The sequence below is a fragment of the Podarcis bocagei genome (genome assembly GCF_964188305.1).
Source record: "Podarcis bocagei genome assembly, chromosome: 11".
Taxonomy (NCBI): Eukaryota; Metazoa; Chordata; class Lepidosauria; order Squamata; family Lacertidae; genus Podarcis; species Podarcis bocagei.
The window spans coordinates 23623934-23647749 of record NC_138136.1 but is presented as its reverse complement, the minus strand read 5'-3'; the positions used below and the strand labels follow the sequence as shown (position 1 = coordinate 23647749).

Genomic DNA, 23816 nt, shown 5'->3' with positions numbered 1-23816 from the left:
GCTTTCATGGCCTTCATCACAAAAACCGCTACCACATGGGTAATACGTGGGTTTGCATCAACTAACAAAAATTTTACTCTATCTTCAGGATTGGTTATAGAGTTGGGTATAATTTGCAGCAATGCGTCTCTAAAGCCCGAGTAGATGGGGCAATAAAGGAGGTAATGTGTAAGATCCTCTTTAATTTTCATAAGGCAAGGGCATAAACGATGTTCTACTGGGGTTTTTGTGAATCTACCGATCAGATATGCAGTTGGCAATGTTTGAAACCGTGCCATAGTGAAAGCTCTCCGAAGGGTGGGATCAGTGATCTCCACCAAGTAGTTGGCACAGATTTTGACTGCTTTTACTCAGGGAAACCAGTAGGAAAACCCAGAGTTTTTTATCTTTGTGGAGTCCAAAAAGGCGTCTTTTTCAAAGATCCATGCCCGAACTTTATCAGGGCTCCACACTTTTTCTCAATCAGACCTTACTCCCGCTTTTTCTAAACCTCCCTGTGATCTTTGGAAGAAGGGCTGTATAGACTTGTAATAAACAAATAAGCATAAGTCCAGTTTATTTAAATCGGAACCACTTTCCCTTCACCAAGCAGCCCAGTTCTTTAAAGCACTTTTTATCTTGCAAAGTTATTTAAGCAGGGACTATCAAACTGAAATTAAAAAGAAAGGAAAGAATTAGAATAGAAGGAGAAGGAGGGTTTGAATTTTGACTTCCATTAGGTCAGCAGGTTAAGAGTCAATAACCCTAGTTCCATTTCTTGCACAAAGCACTGCTTATCAGACAAGGACTTTTACATTGTTTCTGCAAGAACACACACACACACCCCAATAATGAAAAAATACCTCCATATCGTTTCAGGCAGAATTGAAAATAGAATTCAGCTTTCTAATATGACTAAAGCAAATCTCATCCAGTCAACCATACAGCCTTTCAAAGCAATTATGCAAAATCTTTTCATTTGGCTATGCTGCCTGCTGCAACTATAGATTTGATAACACTTTTCATGCTATGGAGAGCACTTAAAACTGCTATTAGCACCCACTTCTATTCCTTTCCTATCTAGTGCCTGATTCTACACTAGGGGCTGGCCGCCAAAGAGAAGAGAAGAAAAGGGGGGAATACACATACTTCTCTTTCTTTACTCCTAATGTACAAGTTCTAGCATAAACAAATGATTCTGGTTTCTTGGCATATCATGGACAAACTAACCCAATAACGTAACAACTCTGCTTGCCTACACATTTAGGATTCACATGCAAAACAGGCACACAGTGATTTTATGGTAAACATCCACAATCCAAATATAGCCAAAACAGTATTTGAAGTTCAGCTCCACTTCATGTACAGTAGAAGCAGGCCGAGAACTGTAGAATAAAAAAATGTCATGCATGTAAGCAGCTTACCACATGGCACTCTCATGAAAAAAATATCTTCCTCTACCTCGCAGCAATAGCTGAAAAGGCTTTTCACACAAAGAGATGGTTCACAACAACATACTAAGCCAAACCTTGTCTTAGGAAAGATTGTGAAAACATGTGAGTTCCCAAAAGGGAGCTTGCAACTGAATTGTTCTTCCTTGGTCCTTTCTATTCCCATGCCACACTAACCTAAGCCAAGACAAGCCTTGGCTTAGCATGTCAGCCAAACTGAGACTTGTGGTTAAGCTCTCTCCATGCTAAGCTCAAGCCATGGTCAAGGTTTGCCATACTGAGCAAATTCTGTAAGTTGTGGTCACAGAACAGTTACTGCCACAAACATTTTGCAGTATCCCTGCAACGGCTACCAAATATGCTGTAGCCATTAAAAGCCTACTGGTCAACAGTACTGTTATAGATTTAGGGGGGGGAATCCCCCTAAACCTTAGAAATTAATAAATGCAAGGATTTTGATTATTTGTGACATGACAATGCAAGCTGCATTGGAATTCCCGTGGCTGAACTACAGAGGAACAAGAAAGAGCAATTGAGGGACGTTAACAATACAACAGAACTCCTTCCCCCTTGCCCGGAGGTGTGAACAGAGACTGGGGGTTTGGAAGGTTGGCAGGCTAACTGTTCTGGGAGCAAGGGTGGCTGGGAGGAAAGAGGAGTAAGAAGAGCAGCAGCTGAGATCCATCTAGGGCAGGCTGGCTGCAGAGATGCCTCCAGAGCCAGGGCTACACTGCTATGGGGTACAAACCCCTCTTGAAAGGACCATGCTGTAAGATCTAGACTCCTTCCATATAAGCAGAAGGTGTGAATAGGGGAATAAACCATATTTCTTAAAGCAATTATAGTCTGTGCTACGTCTTCAATTCTCCAAAGGAGCACAGACCCAGTGTGGGTGCCTATGACCACCATGGGCTCTTGTTACTGTTCGGCAGAGAGAGAGGCTAGCACCCGACTTCTGTAATAGTAATTTTCTGCAATTGACGTTCAAGGTCTGTGTGATACGAATAAGCACAAGATTGTTAAAATAGGCTTTTAATCCACATCAAAGGTGGCTAACCTGTGAACCTCCCGATGTGGTCGGACCCAATCTCCCCCCATCCTTGACCAGTGGCCATTCTCGCTGCAGCTCATAGGAGCTTGAGTGCCACAACCTCTGGCAGATCACGGGTTTGAAATCCCTAATCTTACAGCACAGGCATATTTGAAAAAGGCAGCAATGGTTATACTGCAGATTTGTTATTGGGAAGGAACTAAATGATTCAGAAGTAAGGACAACGTTTTTAAAAGCATTACAAATCTAAGCAGCAGAAATGACAATATAAACAGAGGTCTCCTACATTGCCTCAAGTTGGTTAAAATAAAACATATTAATTATAAAGCTTAGCATACCATTGACTTATTAGTCGACACTGGTTCATAGCTGACTGGAAATTTCAAGACTGATTTGCTTGTCAAACAGGCAGCGCCATTACATTTCCTTGATAAAGCCTTAGGACAGCTATTCCCTTTCTCATCATCCAGTTGGATGTCATATGAAAAAAACTGTACAGCCACTGAAGCAGAGAATCATCTGCCATTAGTTTTCAGCTGCTTTCACTATAGGTGAAGATGGTAAGCAGCAATAATGTGTTTTTCTGCAATAAAATTAATCTTGCAATCTTAATGTGAAGTTTTTGATCAAGTTGTTTCAAAAAAGGGTTTTTTTGCATTTTATATACTTTTTATCCTTTTTGGGACGAAGCACTGAATTTTTTATGGAAACTGGTCATAACTTGTGTTTAGCGACTTGTTACAAAAGGAAAACCTATATATTGTAGTAACAGCTTAATCTGTTCTCCAGATTTCCAGCCAAGTGTAATGGCTATTTTAACTGATCACCAGCTGAGAAAAATGCAGAGCTGTTTTTAAAGTCTTATTTAAAAAAAGAAGAAATATTTTTAAAGTATTACAGTTTTACAAATTTACGCACTGCTAATCTATCCAGACAATATATTCATAATAAATTAGTACCTCTTACAATGTATTTGGATAAAGGGTGTGTCTTCCACAGTCCAGTAATTATTTATAAAGCTGCTATGTCAAGCATCATCTATTAGTTAGGCTTAAGACACACTTGGATCTGTCAGATACGCCAAGTGTTGGATGAGTAGCCAGCCACCACTTCTCCTGCTAAAGTGCTAACCTGCTGTTTAACTGCTAAACAGTTTCTTTACTGCATTGACAGCCACAAGCAGCTGTTCAGCACTCTTCAGCTTTGCAGCACAAAGAAAATAATGGGCATGGCTCAGTGCAACTCAGTTACCAAATCTTTGCATTCAGGAAAATGTGTTTCAGGCAGACTAGAATTCAGGTCCTTGTGGTGCAAGCCTCATACCATTCAGTGAGACTTACTTCTAAGTAGACATGTGTACATGAGTTGGTGTATAGGATTGCCCAGTTAATCAAGAAGACTTAATTTCAGTATGCACTTTTGAATAAAGCAGTAGCTCTAATCCAAAAGATTAATGTGGAGCACAAAGATTTTTTTATGTGATACAAGTATGTCTAAATAGTTACACTATCCTGTTGTAAGTGCAGTGTGTGTGTGTGTGTGTGTGTGTGTGTGTGTGTTAATATGTTATTCTAATACATGGGTAGGCAAACTAAGGCCCAGGGGTCGGATCTGGCCCAATCGCCTTCTAAATCCAGCCCGCAGACGGTCCGGGAATCAGTGTGTTTTTACATGAGTAGAATGTGTGCTTTTATTTAAAATGCATCTTTGGGTTATTTGTGGGGCATAGGAATTTGTTCATATTTTTTTTTCAAAATATAGTCTGGCCCCCCACAAGGTCTGAGGGATAGTGAACCGGCCCCCTGCTGAAAAAGTTTGCGACCCCTGTTCTAATACAATGCAAAAGCAATTAATAGGTACAAGTACCGTGACTGTATTTTTATTACAAACTTATTACCTAATAAATCTTGGTAAATTCAGACAATGAAAGTATTAGAAGATGACCACTGGAAGATATCATGTTGATCTAAGGCATCAATATGTGCCTGCTCTATTTCCAACTATAATTTTGTGCTGAGAAATAAGATTTCAAAAGTACTTTGCCATATAAGCATTTTATAGGTGGAACTAAGGCAGGACAGAGAGGGGTCAAGGTTTCATGTTTTGTTCCCACATAAAAAACAAGAGATACAGTATGCCAAATGTCTGTAAAAACAAAATATCATCATAAACGTTGGCAATCTCTCTCACAATCTCAAACATTCTCTATCATTGTTATTTTTCAAAATGAAGACTGACTGTATTTCCTTTGGATACATGTTCCAGAAGTCTCTCAACACATTGCCTTTTTGCAACAGAAGTATACTCACAAATAATTTAACACACACAACGAAAAACATGCATACCTCCCACACAACCTGACCCTTAGTCACCACCAAGCTCTCCCACACAACCTCCCACTTTCCAAATAATTCAGCTAAAAACAGAAAAAGCAACTTATTGAAAGAATTAGAAAATAACTAACACCATGGAAACACGCCAAAGTTTTTCTTAAAAAAACAACACAACAGTATAAATGCTGATACAGAAACCTATCTATAAATTCTAGGTCAGAAGCTACTTTATAAAGAAACTTATTCAAACATTATCACATATATTAGAAACTGAAGGCTTTTAACACAATATTTCTGCTCATTTAAAATTAATGATTTCCTCCATGGGTTCAAACCAAGACCACACCTATTCATTGGAAGTTGTAGCAAATGAAGTGGAGTGAACATTAATGAGTGAGTGAGATCTGGTCCTATTTAGTGTTCCTATTTAGGAACACTGACTAATCTATAGACACATCAGAAGATAGTTATTAGGGTTCTGGTAGCAGGTGACAAGCAAAAAAATTAACCCTCTCCATATGTGGAAGCTGTGGATACAAAATGAAAAGATCTAGGACAAGGCTTCCTCATAAGTCAGGGGATTTTTTAAAAATCCAAAGAGCTTTCTGCATACAAAAAGCTAGTAAGTTGAGGTATGTGCTTTTAACACCATGTAAGCTTCTATTAAGGGTTGAATTAAGAAAGTTAACAATTTTCAGGGGATCAGTAGGTCCATTTGGAGTTGCTTTTTTATTCTGACACATTGGTTTTCTATGCCCCTATGAATCTGTTCAGTCACAATAACTAGACTTTATTCTAAACATTTCAAGAGTAATGATCTTCTAACTGTTCCTGCAGAAGCTCTTATGTGTTCATGAACCCTTCCCCAACACTCTCCACCCCAGTTCTCTCTTGGATATCAAGTTATAAATATGATCGGGACAAAGTAATGTGAACCAGCCATTTGTTTAACATAGCTAACCCCAAGCTGTTTGTGCTTTTACAAGCTGTTAAGCTCCATCATTATATCAGAGTCTCCAGGAGCCCAAACAGAAGAAGGTCACGTCTTTGAGAAACTGTACACTCCTTGCTTTGTGGTTTACCCTCTTGGGTTTGGTGCAATATGACCTTTGACATGACTTGGGGCTTGAGGTTAGAAGGCAAAGCTGTTCCAGCAGATTTTGAGGCCAATAGCTGTGTATCAGCAGCCCCAAGACATAGTTGCAAAGTCTGCATAGGATATAATTGTAACAGGTCAGTAAGCAGGATGCTATCTATTAACTTATTCTAAATACTTTTATATTATACTTCCAGGACAGTTTACAAAAACAACATAATACATAATACCAAAAAATGCCACAAAATAAGAAAAGCAACATTAACGTTGCATCTAAAAAGCTCTGGAAAATAAAAATGTTCTCATTGGCACCGAAAGCACAATAAAGTAGGCGTCAGACAAACCACATTGGAAAGAGCGTTCTAGAACTGTGGTCCCACCACCAAGGCTGCTCTTGTAGCCCTCAACCTCACCTCAGATGACCAGGGCACCACACAAGGCTTTTCTTCACTGTAAAGAATGGGATTGTATCCATTTCCTCTCCCCCAAAATCTGATCTCGAGTTTCATTTACTATAGCCTCCAAGTAAACAGGTTTGTCCATTCATTTAAAAATAGTCATTTGGGCCATTGAGAGACAGAAATTTCACATATGTCCTGTCTTATTTGATTATATATCCTGCTTTTGCTTCATATGCAAACTGCATGCTCAAATCTACTAAAGCCATGAGCTGGGCTGAAAGTTTGAAATAGTTCGTGTATGTTAACCACCATCAACACTTCAAGCAAAACAATGCAGCCAAGAGGAATGCTATGTCTTGCTTTGGCTATTACACATCTTGTTTCTTTCAGAGCTCCAAGAATAAATGAGGAGTGATGCACTAGCAAAAGATAAAGAGGGAAAGAAATGCTGGAAGTGATTGCTGTGAAATATTCACAGACAATTTTTAGAAACTCTCATGTGCAAATGGATAGGGAGAGGTTAATTATAAGTGACACTGTATAATTTCTATTGAAGAGAATCCTGAGGCATGTAAAAAGAAAGGTTACGCTGAAGTCTAATAAAACATTGCACTGGAATGCTTCTTTTTTATATACAGAAGGAAGCTGCTATTGTTTTCTGGCTGGCTAGGCAGCTGGCACGACACTTTGACCTCCAACCCTGACTCAGCAAGGAGCTCATTTATGACCTTAGTAGAAATCAATCAATTAAATGAGATCATTCAGGAGAAAATCTCACAGACTGTTTGTCTTCTACCCACACAGCTATCCTTCCATTCCCAGACACATGGTGGCATACCGGTCCAGTCAAGCCGTTCAATTCACTTGCCTTCATAAACTCACCATTTTTCAAGTACGTTTGATAGGTTCTTTCCTTCAAATTCAAAGCTGCTTTCAGAGACGTGTAAGTGGGTGCGAGCTTTCTATTCTTGCTGTGGATTTGATTAATTTGTGGCATTCATGTGCCTATTTCTATTCAGACAATGGAAATAGACTGGTTTCAACTCCATCTACAAGCAATTTATGCTAGAGACATTTAGATCTAAAGGAGAACAGAGGGTTTTCAGAACGATTTCTAGCTTATGGGAAAAATCAGAAAACACAGGAAATAAAAAAGAGGGACCTATTTTTTTTAACACAATTACTAAAAAGAGGCACCTACTTTATTTTTTAATCATTCATTATTACTAAAACACATAGATAACTAGCTGCATTATCACGTGGAACTATTTTAAAAACATACAGCAGAACCATCAAACCTTAAATGGGGATGTACAGAGAAACTTTTACTCCACTGAAGAGCTCAGCATGTCATGTTCACAGCACACAAAATGGGCAAGGCTTACTTATGAAATAGGCCAGGCCTAGGCAAATAAGGGACGCGGGTGGCGCTGTGGGTAAAACCACAGTGCCTAGGACTTGCCGATCTTATGGTCGGCGGTTCAAATCCCCGCGGCGGGGTGAGCTCCCGTCCTTCGGTCCCAGCTCCTGCCCACCTAGCAGTTCGAAAGCACCCTTAAAAGTGCAAGTAGATAAATAGGTACCGCTTTATAGCGGGAAGGTAAACGGCGTTTCCGTGTGCTGTGCTGGTGCTGGCTCGCCAGAGCAGCGATGTCACGCTGGCCACGTGACCCGGAAGTGTCTGCGGATGGCGCCGGCTCCCGGCCTCTAGAGTAAGATGAGCGCACAACCCTAGAGTCTGTCAAGACTGGCCCGTACGGGCAGGGGTACCTTTACCTTTACCTAGGCAAATAAGCATACATACCCCTTACCAATTGTCTTCTGAAAGTCTTTCATAGGCCTAGGATGCTGTTGTGGAACATGTCATGGGAATATCCCAGATGCAACAATAGCCCACGTTATTTGGATTCACTGTGATCTACCAACTTTCATCGATTGAACTGTGTGAGGCAATGCCATGGCACCCTAACGGAGGTCAGGCAATCTGCTTCCCCACTGTTGCAATATACAGAGTAAGTCACTTTGATGTGAGCTGGTTTGTTATTTTTTAAAATTTCCCCTAAATATATCACCGAAGAATATACAGTGGTACCTCGGGTTACATACGCTTCAGGTTACATACATTTCAGGTTACAGACTCCGCTAACCCAGAAATAGTACCTTGGATTAGGAATTTTGCTTCAGGATGAGAACAGAAATCGTGCTCCGGCGGCGCAGCAGCAGCAGGAGGCCCCATAAGCTAAAGTGGTGCTTCAGGTTAAGAACAGACCTCTGGAATGAATTAAATACGTAACCAGAGGTACCACTGTATAATGACTTGCATTACTTACAACAAGCCAAGCAGACTATTGACAAAGCAATATTAAAGGGGGAAAGAGTTTTTTAAAATATTACTTATTATAGTTCCTACCTCCTTCCTTGCTTTAATTATTGTTATATATTCATTAAAAAATATTAACTGAATTATTATGCATCAGTATATATAATCTGTGGCTATGAATAAACAGTTGTGAGCAATTCTGTAATGAACTTGTTTGCCCCCGATAAACCAAGATCACAGAAAGTCCAAGATTATCCCTAATCTTCTCTCCAACATTTTTTATTTCAGTTACTGCCCTAGCAAAAATGTTACACATCCTGTAGGTTTTGAATCTACACAAGCTGGGCCCTGAAGAAAGTGCTCTTTAAACAGGTATCCTATGTACAAGGGCTAGGTGATCTGTGGCTCTCAATATCCTGCTAGACTTCATCAGCTCCAGGCAGCAAAACCAGTGCTCAGGAATACTGGGGATTTTATTTTAACACCTGGACAGCCACAGATTCCCCAGAACTGTTATATACAAAAGCATTAGAATAAAGCACTTAGCCCAAACTGTAAAACAATAGATTCTAGAATTCTACCAACAGAAAGAGTATTTGCTTGCTGATGGTCTGTAATACCAAAGTTATCTACTTTTGCAGCTGCTGCAGTAGCAAAACTGCATTAGTATTATTATTTTTTTAAGGCAGATGAATGGTACGGAAATGGGTTGTTTTATTAAATCTACAGATTTAGTCATTTTTATTCATTTTTTTACTAATTGTTCTCAACTGTTAAAGTTTTTATATTTTCGGCACGATCAATGGCTTTTACAATTAAATTTTATTTCAAATGAAATATATTGATCTGAACGTTGTACTGAATACAGTGGTACATCGGGTTAAGAACTTAATTCGTTCTGGAGGTCCATTCTTAACCTGAAACTGTTCTTAACCTGAAGCACCACTTTCGCTAATGGGGCCTCCCGCTGCCACCGCCACATGATTTCTGTTCTCATCCTGAAGCAAAGTTCTTAACCCGAGGTACTATTTCTGGGTTAGCGGAGTCTGTAACCTGAAGCGTCTGTAACCCGTGGTACCACTGTATGTCATAAGGCTGATAAACTGTGGTGTTTAAGATGGACACAAAACAGGGCTGCAAAACGCACTTCTTGCAATAAGCTGACCTCTCAGTTTACAGAGATGCTGTATGCTTTTCACTTCCTTAAAAGGCTGGCAATTCACTATGGCTGTCACAGTAAGCAAGTTAGTAGTATAATCTGAATGGGCCAACTTGCACACTTTGCTCTTCCCCACTAGCATGCAGAAGAAACAAAACCAAGCCCCAAGGTTTAGGGTTGCATAGAAATCAGGGCTTGTGGTTTCTTTTGTTGGCTGTATTACAAGGAAACATTTACTTGTTTCTGATCCATTAAAAGTCATCCCTTGTCTGTGCTCAAATAGGGAAATGAAAATAGTGGCATGCAAAAAGATCCCAGGTTTAACCCTGGTTTCTCCAGGTATGACTAGAAAAGTCTCTTGCCAATCAGCATCAACAATACTGAGAAAGTTGAGCCACTGGCCTGACCTTGTATTAAGACAGCTTCCTTTTTCCTTGACTCAAGGCAATATTAAAATAATGAGGCTTTCCAAATTTATGCATTTTATCAGTACATTAAAAGCAGTATTAAAATAGTACAAATGCAATAATTTAATTCAACAGGAGTAGGAAAATGAGGAACTCTTTGAGGTTAGGCTCTGTTTTGTGTCTATTGCAAAAGTAGCAGAATTCACAAAAGTATGTGTAATAAACATATTAATCCAAACATAATAAACAGTGGCAAACTATTTTTTTTCAACAGCAAGCTATTGACAAACCATATGCCTACAATTAAGAGTCTGTGTAAGTGTTCCACAGATGTGTGTGAGGAATAATTCAATAAATTCTCTTCTCTTTCTGTATGCAGCTCTCCACAAATTTCCTTCTTGGACCTCTGTAATCACCCAAGGAGGAGAAATTAAGAAAGCAGCAGCAGCTCTTACCAAACGCTGCTGCCATGTAATGGCAAGTTGAGTTCTGCATGAAGTTCCATTAAAAAAAAACCTACAGCCTGCAGAGTTGCTTCTGTTTACATCTGCAAGAGTGTGAAATTCTGCAACCTTCACTTTGCTCTTAATCCAGCAAAGGGGCAAAGAGCACTGGAACTCACTGGGTCAAGCTTTCAAGCCAAGGCTCTTGCTGATAATCCTCACTGTGATTTCAAGCTGTGATCACATAACCAGTGAACTTTTCACTGTGCTGATAACTTGCTATCTTGGTAGAGTAAAACATTTCCTCCCACACCCACATCATTTACCAAAAGGAAAGAAGAAGAAGAAGAAGAAGAAGAAGAAGAAGAAGAAGAAGAAGAAGAAGAAGAAGGAGAAGAAGAAGTGGTGCATAGTCTCCGGGAAATGGAATGAAAGAAGGCTTTGTTCATTTTGATGGTTAAAAAAAAATTAAAATGGTAAAGTTATCTCCTACCTAAACAAATAGCGTATAAACCAGACAGTTTCCCCCAGGCTACAAAAATAAGCTTGAATAATCATTCAGTGGAACTTTCCTGATCAAATTGCTAACACCTTTTGTAACCTCACATCCACAGGGAGATAGTGTGGAGCTCAAGCATAGAGAGAGGACTCAGAGCATTCCTCCCGTACAGTGTAAGAGGTTTACCTTATTCCCAAGAGATGAAAGATCTGACATTCTTTTGCAGCTACATAATGTAACGGATATACTCCCATCTGGTAACTTGTTCTGGATCCCTGAAGAATATTTTTTCCCCCTTTACTGCCCATCTCTGGAACATCTAGAAGGGAAACCTCTGTGGGAGAGGCTGTCACAAAGAGAACTGCACTGAAAGGGATTTTAAAGAGAGATGACTGACTGGCGTTGCCACATTTGGGCTGCATTCTCCACCGATTGCTGCACAGCCACAGATTATTAAACAATAATACCTGCTTCTTTTGGAGATGGAAAGCGTAACTGAAAATGTTTCACCGGCAGCTGTTTGATCTAACAAAAAAAGGGTAGACGAGTACAAATTGACTGTAAGAGGTTTCTTGTTCTTTCATGGTATTATATTCATACAGTACCTGGCTTTAACTAGCAATGGCACCCCCTGCTGGCTTCCACTCTGAACTTCCTCACTTTGTTTCTGGCTCCACAAGCATCTGATACAGCCCGAGCCGAATCAAAGCTACCAGGTCACAAATCATTGTTTGCATCAAATCTCCATCCAAAGCTGCTTCACCCAAGCCCAAACTCCCAGGTATCCCATCAATCCTGTGCACTCAGCATTCACAGCATCATATGTGACAGAAACAGACGGATCTACTGTATTTTGCTGAATGCTATGGAAACCACTCTTGCCAACAAAAAATGGGGCTTTCTACAACATGCATATGAAACAAAATATCTGCACTCACCACATGCACAAGAGTAAACTGAATTTCCGACACAAGTGCAGTATCTAACCCATGGGGTAATAGAAACCCACAATGACAAAAACATTCGTCCAAGAGTACAGATTTAGAGATTTTCAACAAAGCACAAAGGGGACTCAAGTTTTGACCCAACTATTTTCGTTTGTATTTAAGTCACAAGGGCTGTGGAGAAATGGAACCAGATTCACAGTGAGAGAGCTGCTTCTCACATAGGATTTTGTATTCTTAGCCTGAAAGCTAAGTTTAAAAAAATATAAAGGGATGTAAGCAAGTTTGAAACAGGTTTCTCTGTAATATACACAGCACCTGACTCCAGTATTGCTTATTGCTAATATAGATGCTTTTTTTTAAAGTACAAAATGTCTAATAAAAATCAGCAAAATGTATTCTGGCACTGACGTTGAGTAGGCAGGAAGCTGGATTTCCTATTTTATTTTTATTTTTTAAAAAGCACTCATCACAGAGATCTCAGAGCTTTCCAATGTACAGAACTCTGTACTTCCTTTACACTTTCCACCTCCAGAACTCTGGACTAGATTACCCTCGGGATCCTTGCCAATTCTATAATTCTATGAAATGCTAGAAGTGAAATCCTAAGGACACATACACAAAACTAAAACCCACTGAAATCAGAGGGACTGCCTTCTAAGAACACTTGTTTAGGATCGGAGAATAAAAGTTCAAATGGTACAGTGTCTATCATTGCTTGGGAGGGGGTATTAAGACAAGGGCAACTTTAAGTCCAGTTCACATCCATATTGACGTAGCTTAGCCATCAGCTACCAAAGAATTTGAGAGCAACCTGCTGTTTCACAACTTGCATTGATACTGCATAACAACATCTTTCTGCCCCACAATTACATTTCCCCCTTTTCATCACCACTGCCGTAGTATCTCAGCGCTCTAACAGAAAATATGGTGTAACACAAGCAGCGAGATTGTTTGAAAGCACATTCCCACCATCATCAATTGGAAACGCTTACTTAAGAAAAACTGCCGCTAATATGTTCCAGTCAGCAACGTCCCTAAGATGACAAAAACCAAGTGTAAAAATATGTGTCGCTTAACCTGATGGCAGGAGCTTTGATCATCTTTCGGGACCATTCATTCTTCCTTCTCATTGACTGATAAACCATCCCATAGTTTCCTGAGCAAACTCTCCGCCTGTTAGTCACAGTGAGGCAAAACAAACCAGTGAAGCTTAAGCTGTACAAACCTCCCTAAAACTATACTGGTTTCCATCTAACCTAGGAACGAGCAGAGACAAAGTGAGTGGGCAAAAACTAACAAACTTCTGGCCTTAGGATTCTTGCTACAGTTTCCTGAGCAAGGGGAGAAGACTGCAAAAAGACAGGCTTATGCTATACCGGCTTCTAGTGATTACTGAGCAGTATGTAAGCTGAAAATGCCAGCAGTCTCAATTGTTTATTCTCACTAAAGAATGAATAATGGAAGTGAGCAAAAAGGAAGCCAAAGAGGTTCAACTGTGCCCTGTGCTTACAGAGTATTCCATGCACATTTGACCACTATCACCATTAAATGTTGTTGCAGAACACGCATTTGAACAAGACCAAGTAAACTTTAGTATACCTTGTACTATCTGAACCTTACATTATCTATCAAAAGGTCTAACTCAAGGCATCAACAATTACTGTCTCTTTATATGGTCAGTTACAAGAAAACGTCGACTCCCTACTTCCCCAACCAAACTTCTAGCAAGACAAAATTAGCAAGGGGTGTGTGGAGTGGAATGCTACTAAATCAATTGGATTGCTTAAGGTTCTATGTCGCCTAATTTCCTCACATCTCCCATATTTTAATGCTGGCATACTTCCAGGACTTTGCAGTGCCAAGATTACATATGTCACAGACCATTTCATTGCATGGAATAGCAGTCTAAAGCTTCCTTTCAAGTTAATTAGCTATAATAGTCAGTTGGGGGGAGAAGGGGGGGGAAACCTCCAAGATAATGTGACTTCTAGTCAACAAATTTATAAAACAAGAGAAATTGTTTTGCAAACTGGACCGCGAAACACGTATCATCAGTCAATATCATCCAATTTTGCAAGAAACACAAAATAAGACTGATAAATGAAAACCACCTTCATTGGGTTTAAGCTAATACGCCATTAATATGAAAAGAATTTGACAGTTTACATAAGGGATGTGACCTGGTGCCAACAACCTCTGGCTTCTCCATTTTCCAGATGGAAGGAGATTAGTCTAAAGCCTTTATTCTCATAAGAAGATTTTCCCCCCATGGAAAAACTATAAAGGACAATTCTGTTCCAAACTTCAAGTCTCCTTCACAAACGTCTACTCAATTCTGGTCCCTTACTAATGCCTATTAAAAGAAGCCCTTGGGCCTGAAGCTGTTGGGAGAAAAAGACTAATGCAAACTCCACTTTAATGCCTGCCTTTAAAAGATCTATTGACAAAAGCAGTGGGGAGAGTTTGGACCAATGTTAACTTAAAGAAAAAGGTTGGTGAGTTTCAATTGTGGATGTGAACGCCTGCTTGAGTTTGATCTTGATGGGCTTAAGGCAGAGAAAAGTTAAGCCTACTTGCATATTAAAAATGCATTAATTTTAAATTCAGTATGTACCATTTCTCTCACTTTGATTTATAAGCATCACTGGAAAAGACTTTGAAGGACATTCCTGTTTAAAATGGTAAAGAGTCACAGCACAGGACACTTTCTCTTCTTTGAAAATGTTAATATGAAAAATTGTCCATTGACAAAGCATGACACCATGTCCCATTAATCCTTAAATACAGTAAAATGGAAAACTAGAGTCTTTCATTGGTCTGTCCAGTGGAAGACATGGGTAGTTAATCAAAGAGAAAACATCTCTCAGATGACTTATCTCTTGCATACAAAAATTCATAACTAGTACATCTAATCAGACTACACATGCACACAAACAATATTTATCCTTACCACATCACTATGCAAAAACAGTTGCAGAGCCAAGCAAAAAATTCTCATCACCAAGTTACATGGTCTTGTCCCTGAACTTGTAGTTAGTGTCTGAAATGAAGCACAAGCTAAGGAGAAAAATTCCTGCTCTTTTCTCCAGAATGAAGACTAAATCTTGGAGGAAAGAGGGCAGAAAAGAAGTCCCTGCCCCCCAACAGTAGCTAGAGAAGGCCAGAGCCTGCTCTGACTTTGCACACAGTAGGCACTTACAATCTGGAGTAACCACTGGGTATGGAGTGAACCTAGACAGTTTCACCTTCCCAATCTAGCTCAGAGATGCCTTTGTGAGTAACATGCACCCTGAGTGTCTGTTGTGAGCACAGGCAAAGCTACATAATTCTGCTTCTTCCTTCGACCCAATGTCGCTGGATGCAAAAGCAAAGCAAGCCCATCAGCTTGCTTTTACACTCAATTGACATTGTGTATCTGACAGGTGCACAAATCTCCACCTTCCTTTTCTAGCTTCCAGTTGGAGGTCAGAGGTTTGTCATGGCTCTACAAAAAAACAAACAAACAAACAAATCCCACATTTCAGCCAACCTGTTGGACTGTGGGGGCAGAAAGTTTCGTTCCTTCTCCTCTTCAGCTCCAGGCTCAGAGGAGGCATTAGATTTATCTTGTTCTCCAAAGCTTGACTCCTGTTTCACCGTGGCAATAGAAGGGGAAGCAAAATTACTAAATCCCAGACATCTACAGGGAATTCTGCATGCCAAGTTCCTACACGCAGTGAGAGCAATTTCTCCCTTCTATTGGGATCTTCAGTGAAATTAATTGCAACTGCGTACGATGCAAGAATGTTCAAATATGAATTTTGCAGAAGACCTCTACAGTTGATTGTGCATTTTGTGACTTCTAATGCATGGAGACATTTGTCCCTTAATACTCATAATAAAAATCACCCACTAAATGCACACTGACCCAGCCATTATAGGACCATCTTGAAATATTAATCAAACAAGTTACTCAACCTTAAGTAACTTGAATGAAAGCCAAAAATTAGCTATATTTAGCTTGCTGTAAGAACAGAACAACTGTCAATTTTACCTTCTTTTAATACACCCCCACCCTTTGGAACAACCTTTCTAGATAAAGATAATTTTTCATTCCCAGCTTTATAAAAGGAAAGATAAGCGTACTCTAAATCCCTTCACAATAAATGTGCTCTTCTAAAACCTAATAACTGATAAAGTTATGGCAATCAGATAACCAGTTTAGAAAATTGTTTAAGGAAATGAACACTAGTACATCACAGTACTAGACTTCCATTTAATTGATACAGTGTGCTTTTTTGTCAACTGATCACTTTTTAAACAATCAAAACCTGCAGTTTTATTCATTAAATTAATTTAGAGGTACACTAAACATCTGGGGGTAACGCAGTTAGTAATCCAATAACACTTTTTACAAAATCCATGTCCTGGGGGGCAGGGGAACGTTCCTTTGTTATTTCTGTTAAGTGATACCTAAAAAAAATGTTGCCATGTGGAATGGTTTTGTTCAGTGCTCCAGCCAACCCACCATGCTGTCTTCCAGGATACAACATTCCACTCCCCACCACTCAACTCAATCCCACTTTACACTTGCACATTGATAGAGGCCACATTGTGGCCTCTAGCTTCTCAGTGCACCTCACCTTGGAAACACTACCAAGGCAGCCTAGTCATGGGTCAACACTTGCTGGACAACACCCAGCAATAAAGCCTCCCCTGCCAACCAAAGGGTCTGAGATGGTTGATCTTGGCAGATGCAAGCTTAAGGACAAACCCTAAATGGCATGTGAACGTAGTACTAATACCTTGAACCGGGTCCAGTAGTAGCTCTAATGCAACTTACGCCCTTGTTTGTACTCAAGAAAGGCCTTTCCTGCAATATAAAGCTGATCTCTTTGATCAAGTGGAGAAAATCATTTCCCCTACCAACAAAGCACCTGGTATTCAGTGATTTATTGCTATGGATTTTCTTCTTCTGCCATGAACAAAGACTTTAACAAAACAAAAAAAAAACCCTCTTAGATTGCAGTGATAGCAGTTCACAAAATGAGCCTTCACTCTCCATACAACTATCATGGGCTGATTACATAAACTAAAAACTGACTTTTATAATCATAACCGTCTCCAGGGTTGAAGATACCTTTATCTGTTTATCTGTTTACACTTATGAATTACTATTTTTAAGTGCAGAGTGGGAAAGATATACTGCAACAGCAAAATAAGCATTCAATAACAGGGAAATCCTAATGTTTCTTCAACTATCTGTAAATATGTGCAATAAGAGGAAGAGGAAAAGATACCATTCCAATTATTGTTTAATACACATTAGATAAGAGAAGCAATGTCCTCAACAGAATTTCAGAGGAAGCAGTATAACGAAGAGTGGGTTTTCCTTCACTATGAAATGTTCTATGGCTGAGAAGTACAGGGGGGAAAGTATCAACTCTTTACAAACTGGAGGTTTTTTTTTCTATTGGAAAAGCAATCCTAATCCCTGATCTGCAATGCTGAAGTGTTTGGAGTGGGTAGAGAATTCAAAGATTAATAAGCCAAGAGGTATGAGGTGAAGAGGGTACACGGTTGGGGCATATAGCCACTGCCACCTTGCCCACATAAGCTGAAACCATCCCCTCAGACATTGGGTACTTCATCTGTAATTGCAGCAACTGCAGATCATTCTGAAGTCGAGCAACTTTAGCCTCAAAGTGTGTAGACAACTAGTCATAACGGAGGCCCTTCTCACACAGTCAGATTCAGTAACCTCTGGGCCAGAGGTCAGCAAACTTTTTCAGCAGGGGGCCGGTCCACTGTCCCTCAGACCTTGTGGGGGGCCGGACTATATTTTGGGGGGAGAAATGAACAAATTCCTATGCCCCACAAATAACCCAGAGATACATTTTAAATAAAAGCACACATTCTACTCATGTAAAAACATGCTGATTCCCAGACCATCCGTGGGCCGGATTTAGGCGACGATTGGGCCTACTCATGCTTTGGACCTTCCAAAACAACTTTGCTGGCCAGCTACTAGAGGATGCAATGCAAGCTGCAAAATGAGCCTGCTTCACAGTTCACCCTGCCACAAGGTACACATGACTGTATACACTACCCAGTTTTCAGCCTCTGCATGGATACTTAATTTACTCAGAATTACCGTCCTGAGGTTCTCCAACCATGCTAGAGATCCCTTCCCCCACCAGCTATGTCCCAGATCCCATTTGTAATTAGAATGGTCAATATTAGAACAAAATCTTTGTAAGTCCCTGCTACCTGCCCACACAGACCTATTTGAGCACTGTTATCTGGCATTGCCAAATACAACTGAGAAATTTGGGCCACAGATAATAAACTAAGGCCCAGTAGTAGGCACATCCCACACTGTCAGGCGGAAGATTTTAATGCCACCACTCCTCTCAGTGTCCCTTACTCAGAAGAAATGCTTACCAATCCAAACCTCCACCCTCCCAGGCTCTCACCCTGGGGAAGAATCAAAGGCCTAATATCCACAGTGCCTAGGCTACAATTCTGTATCCTTGCTGACAGGCAGGGCACCCTTCCACCTCACCAAAATCATGTCCCAAAAGGGTTGCCTACCGCTGAGCCTGTCCTTAGGCAGGCTCTGGACCACACCCATATCTCAGCTGTAACCACTCAGCCAGCTACCAAACATTACCACACACTGCAATCAGCCCAACTCTCCAACTGATGCAGACAAAACACAAACACTCATTTCTGTCTGGGAGAGCAGGCCAGGCAGGGCCCACGATAGTGCCAACCAGCCTCTCCCTGTTTAGCCCTCCTGTAGGTCTGTTCCCCTCAAATAAATGCATACAATAAAATAAAAATAGTGGATACCAGAAGACATGAAAGGCACTAGTTAGCAGTTTGACATTTCTATGCAGATCCCACATGTATACATGAAGAAACGGTGAACATTCACAACTGTAATATCTGCAATAATACCATCTTTCTAGTTATACTGTTTTAATTTTACAGCTGTAATGAGAAAGAAATGCAGAGACCCAATTAAGCTTGAATAGAACAGAATTTCCTGACAAATCCCAGCTCAGCAATTTCACACTGGAGCCTCCCTTTGTTGGGAGTATGACGAATGAGGTCAGAAACAGAGTCTCGTGAGAGACTGAAATTATATTCTATTCATTTTGAATGTTGCTATCTTTTCATTTGACTTTTTGTGTAGAGACTAACCTGACCTAGTCAATGTGTCTGTATCTGTCTTGGGTGATCCATAGCTAAGTATCTATGTTAGATGGTGTAGTTAGGTGTAAGCCACGAAAGGCCTGACATATGAGAGAAAAATATTATCTAGGACTGTAGAACATTGATGATACCTTGAAGTGGCTTTGGCTGGGAGCTGCAAACAACAACACACAATATTTTGTCACTTTTTCTTCTGGGTCTCAGGCATCTCCTGAGTACCAGTCTGGCCTTGTCAAACAGTTTCTTCATTTCAATGAATAGGCATTGTAGTTATAAAAAAAAATATCTGGTGTAAAAGTTGTCAGGTGCAAGTCCCTGTCTGAGAAACAGGAACAAATGTGCTCATTGTTTTCATCATCTGAATTCACATACTTTGAAATACTGAAACAGTATAATGCCACTTCACATCAATTGTGTGTTTCGCACCATTGTGTTTCAAGTGTCAATGCAAAAGGCAGGCTATCTGTATAAATTAGGCTACAGAGTTCAGGCCTTAAGGAAATGCATATTTGTGTGCGTAAAACAACCCAGGGGGATAATCCACTCTGTAAACAGCTTCATCTGCCAGACGTATGGCATGAGAATAAGCAAATTAAGAGGGGTGGATGAACACTTATGTGCTTACAAAATAAGAACAGGTGCTTAACCCACCCTGCATGACATTCGTTTTACTGAACACCCAGCACGATGGAATATGTAGTGTGGGTGAGTCGTTTCCGGCCTGGCAGGAGGCAAATTGGGCAAACATGTTTTCAGGATTTTTATGAGCAAAAGAAAATTCCTTAAGTCAACTCTTTATGATGTACCTAACTTTTAGATTAAACTCGGCAAGGTGCCTTATCTTGAAACACATCATTGGTCCATCTAGTTCAGAGTCTCCACTCTGTTCGGAAACTAGCTCTCCAAGATTTTAGGCAGGAGCTTTTCCCTATTCTACTTGAAGACACCAGGGCTTGAACCTGGAACCCTGAACTATGGTCATTCCCCAAGGATTTCATACACCTCTCCAAAACTGAATCAGAGAAATCATTATGATGAAGGACTGTTCGTTATTTTTAAACAGTTAGTTTTCTGTTTGTGGTTTTTCACTGTTAATGCTGCAGTTACGTCTTTGCAGTTACTTCTAGAGAACTCAATTCAGTGGAACTGACATGCAAATTTTTGTCTACCAATAGTTTAAGACACACAGTTCCTCTTTTACCATCAAAGATTTGTGACTTGCCCATGGTGAAATTATGTCAGACTACATCTGTAGAAGTGGTGCTCGATTTCTCCTTCCCAAGAACATTATGCAATCCTCTTGGCCAAGAGCTCCAAATAACCTCAGCCTCCTTCTTAGACATTGAAGTTATACTTGTCACTTGGTATTTGATTAAACAGGGAAGGTAGACGCTCTGGTATAGTGGCAGACAATATAAACTGCTCCACTCCTTTAAAATGCTGCATCAGAAATGACCAATAAGCAAGTGGAAGTCAGCATGCTAAAAATATTAAGCTCCTAGCCAGTCCTCACAGACACTTGCAAGATGGTTCACTAAGTAACAAGCATCACACAACTTTCCCACCGCTTCCAAGCAAAACGTTTTTTCACCAAGATCAGCTTATTTCCATTTCCGATGTCCCCATAGTAATCCTGTTTGTTCCTTCAACCTTCTCATAGACAGTGTCAAGCCTTAAATTTTACACTGTAAAGTAATCATAATATTCTCTGCTTCATAACAATACTTGAGAACTGCAAAAAGATAAAAAAAAGTTATCAGGCACACAATATGTAAGTTAATACTGTTTTATACCATAAATTGTTCTGCACTGGTTGATGGCTGCTGTAATTACTAGGTCAACAAAGTTTGTGTACCTGGAAAAGAAAAGTGCTTCAAATTTGGAAACAGAAAATGCAGAACAAAAAAAGTAACAATTTGCCAAGAATACATAGAGAAAATTATCAAATATACTAAGAATGCAAATGGATACATGTCACAAGCCACTGCTTAACTTGAAGAGATATTTGCTCTTTTGAAGTCTTGCCAGAGACCTCAAAGCTGCAAATCAGGCAGCTTCAAAAAAAGTTGTAAGAAAATAATAATAATAAAAAATCATAGCTCCACTAGTCAATAGGAATAATATTACAGATGTCAACAGAAGCAGGATCATACCCATTGTGCCTTCTAAGAACACAGCTCAGTTCTCAAACTGAATGCCTTTCTTGTTATCCTGAAAGCTCAGAAAAATAATCAAGGCATTTTTCATGTAAGCAAGCACACTCTGTTCTAAAGCAACATTGGTAATAACATGTGACAGCAAAGAATTTCACTTCTGAAGCAGAATTTGCTTGGAAAACGTTGGTATCTTTTCTCCTCGCATTATGACAATGCACAGATGATCCACCCCTTCATTTATTTATTTTAAAAAAGGGTTATTGAATATAGATAGTCTATTTAAAATCCTGTAGTGCTATGGGCTGTTAAACAAATCTGTAAAGTTAGATTTCAGAATCTGTGAGCTACAGATTTATCGATTAAAAAGAAAATACTTCTTGAGGATAGTTGAACAGCCTACTAGCTTATCTGAATTTTTCTCAGTGACATTGCTATCACATAATAAATGTAAATTTATTATTTATTTCTTGTGGGGATACAAAGAATTGCTCCAGACATTATCCAAAGCATTGAAAGAGATCATGAATAACTCTCTCCCCACTGGCCATTTTCACGTGTGTGTGTGTGTGTGTGTGTGTGTGTGTGTGTGAACACACACACACACACACAGAGAGAGAGAGAGAGAGAGAGAGAGAGAGAGAGAGGCAGAGACAGCACTTATCTTTGGATACGAACAAGACGCATATGAGAGGAAGTGTACAGCCTTTAATTCCAATTACTTAGAAATAAGTAACAGTAAATATTCCTAAGAAGTAAAAGGTAACCACTGTCAAGTATAGGATCAATCCGAATTACCAAACATTTTCACATGAGGGATAGGTGAGGGAGATTGGTTTTTCTGGTATCCAAAACCAGACTTGCCAAATGAAAAAGATTACGGGGAGCTTCATAGCTCTTCCTGCCACCACCGCCACCCTCTCCGCCAGCGCAAAAGAAAATAGCAAATCTAAACAGCAGCCTCTTTCTTAGAGAACCAATGTGAGCTCAGCTGACATCAGTGGGATTTATAAAGCTATAAAATTGTGTGCCGGCTGTAAGAGTGCTCACTGGCAGCTGTCACTATGAACTTGTTGCTTACATCGGAATCTTCCGGTCTATACCTTCCATGTAAGCAGCAAAACCCTTTCTCTGAATATGACTGTCAGAAAACGCAGTTAGAACTTCATTATCAAGCCCTACTCTGTGTGGTGGTGGCGGCAGCAAAGAAATTCCTCACTGGTTACACAGAGTGCCTTTAGTGGAGCTGCTCCAAATGGTTGAGGGCATTCTCCAACCCTGATATGGATGTTCCTGAGAGCTCCTTCACATTTTCTAAGCACTTATAAATAAAATTGCTTATATCTGCTACAAAACAGATGCCAAGATTACAACAGATCAGTTTAAAGTTGTGTCCAGAGCTTGTGTTTTGTGTTACTGGATGAACTTCAGTTGTTGAAGTCTAAGGATATGGACATGGTTCTTGTACAAGCATGGCCTACCAACTGTACTGTTCAACCTATATTCATCTTGGCTCCTAAGCAGAGAGATTGACCAGATGGGCTTGGGAGGTGGAAATTATGGAGCCGTCCCAGCTGTCCTTTCACAAAGTTGTGAAAAAAGTTTTTTTAAAAAAACTCCCTTGTAGCCAGAATATTATAAGAACTGTATTCTGATTACTAATATTCCTTCCTAGGCAAGATATTTAAACAGGCGTGGGTTGTACCATCCAGTGAGTCCCTGACCAGAGGGAGTACTTAAAATCTTGAAGTTTGAGTCATTCTGGGAAAACTAACGGAGGTGGAATTAGAAAGAGAGTAATTGGCATCTGGGTTTCTAAATTGGGAAGTGAACTTAGATAAGGGTATAACAGCTGCCTTACACAGTACAAATTTAAGTAGGTACCTAGTGAAGGATATTGATAATATTTAGTTTTATATATTACCATTAATATACACTGTACATTAGTGCATAATATACTGTATGCTAGCATATAAACACAAACAGGCACAAAGGTGCCCTCTTATTATTTATGTATATATGGTTTATATGCCAAAATGGGCAGATCGGCAGAGCAGAGATGGTTATAACCCCGTATCTGCTCAACAAGATAATCAGTTAGTCAGGGAGTACTGTTTCTACTTTATCTTTATTTATTATTTTTTTTTAAAGAAATTGCACCACTAAAATTGGTGGGTCTTTGAGGAGGGAGGAGAAAATTTGCAGGGTAGGAATATGAACCCCTTGAATTGTGGATTTAGCCATCCCCGTCCTATAGCTCAATAACCTGCCATCGTTTCTTAAAAACTGGCAAGGCAGCTCTTCCACATTTGCATTGTCATCAGTGGATACAAGAAGTAATAACTTTCATCATTTGCTGTTGTAGAACGAGAGTCAT

At 39.9% G+C, this 23816-nt stretch overlaps 1 protein-coding gene across 4 annotated transcripts in view; it reads right to left on the bottom strand.

The window, feature by feature from the left end:
• The window catches only part of EFNA5 (ephrin A5), a 225319-nt gene that overhangs the window by 141821 nt on the left and 59682 nt on the right, over positions 1-23816 (bottom strand). For 2 of the 4 annotated variants that reach the window (XM_081213871.1, XM_081213872.1), the window contains exon 1: positions 11326-11576. The exons of the other annotated variants lie outside the window; for them this stretch is intronic. In XM_081213871.1, coding sequence (XP_081069997.1) covers positions 11326-11561 — 236 coding nt within the window. In that variant the 5' untranslated portion in view covers positions 11562-11576. Of the gene's footprint in view, positions 1-11325; positions 11577-23816 lie in introns of those variants that run through there. 4 annotated transcript variants of the gene reach the window in all.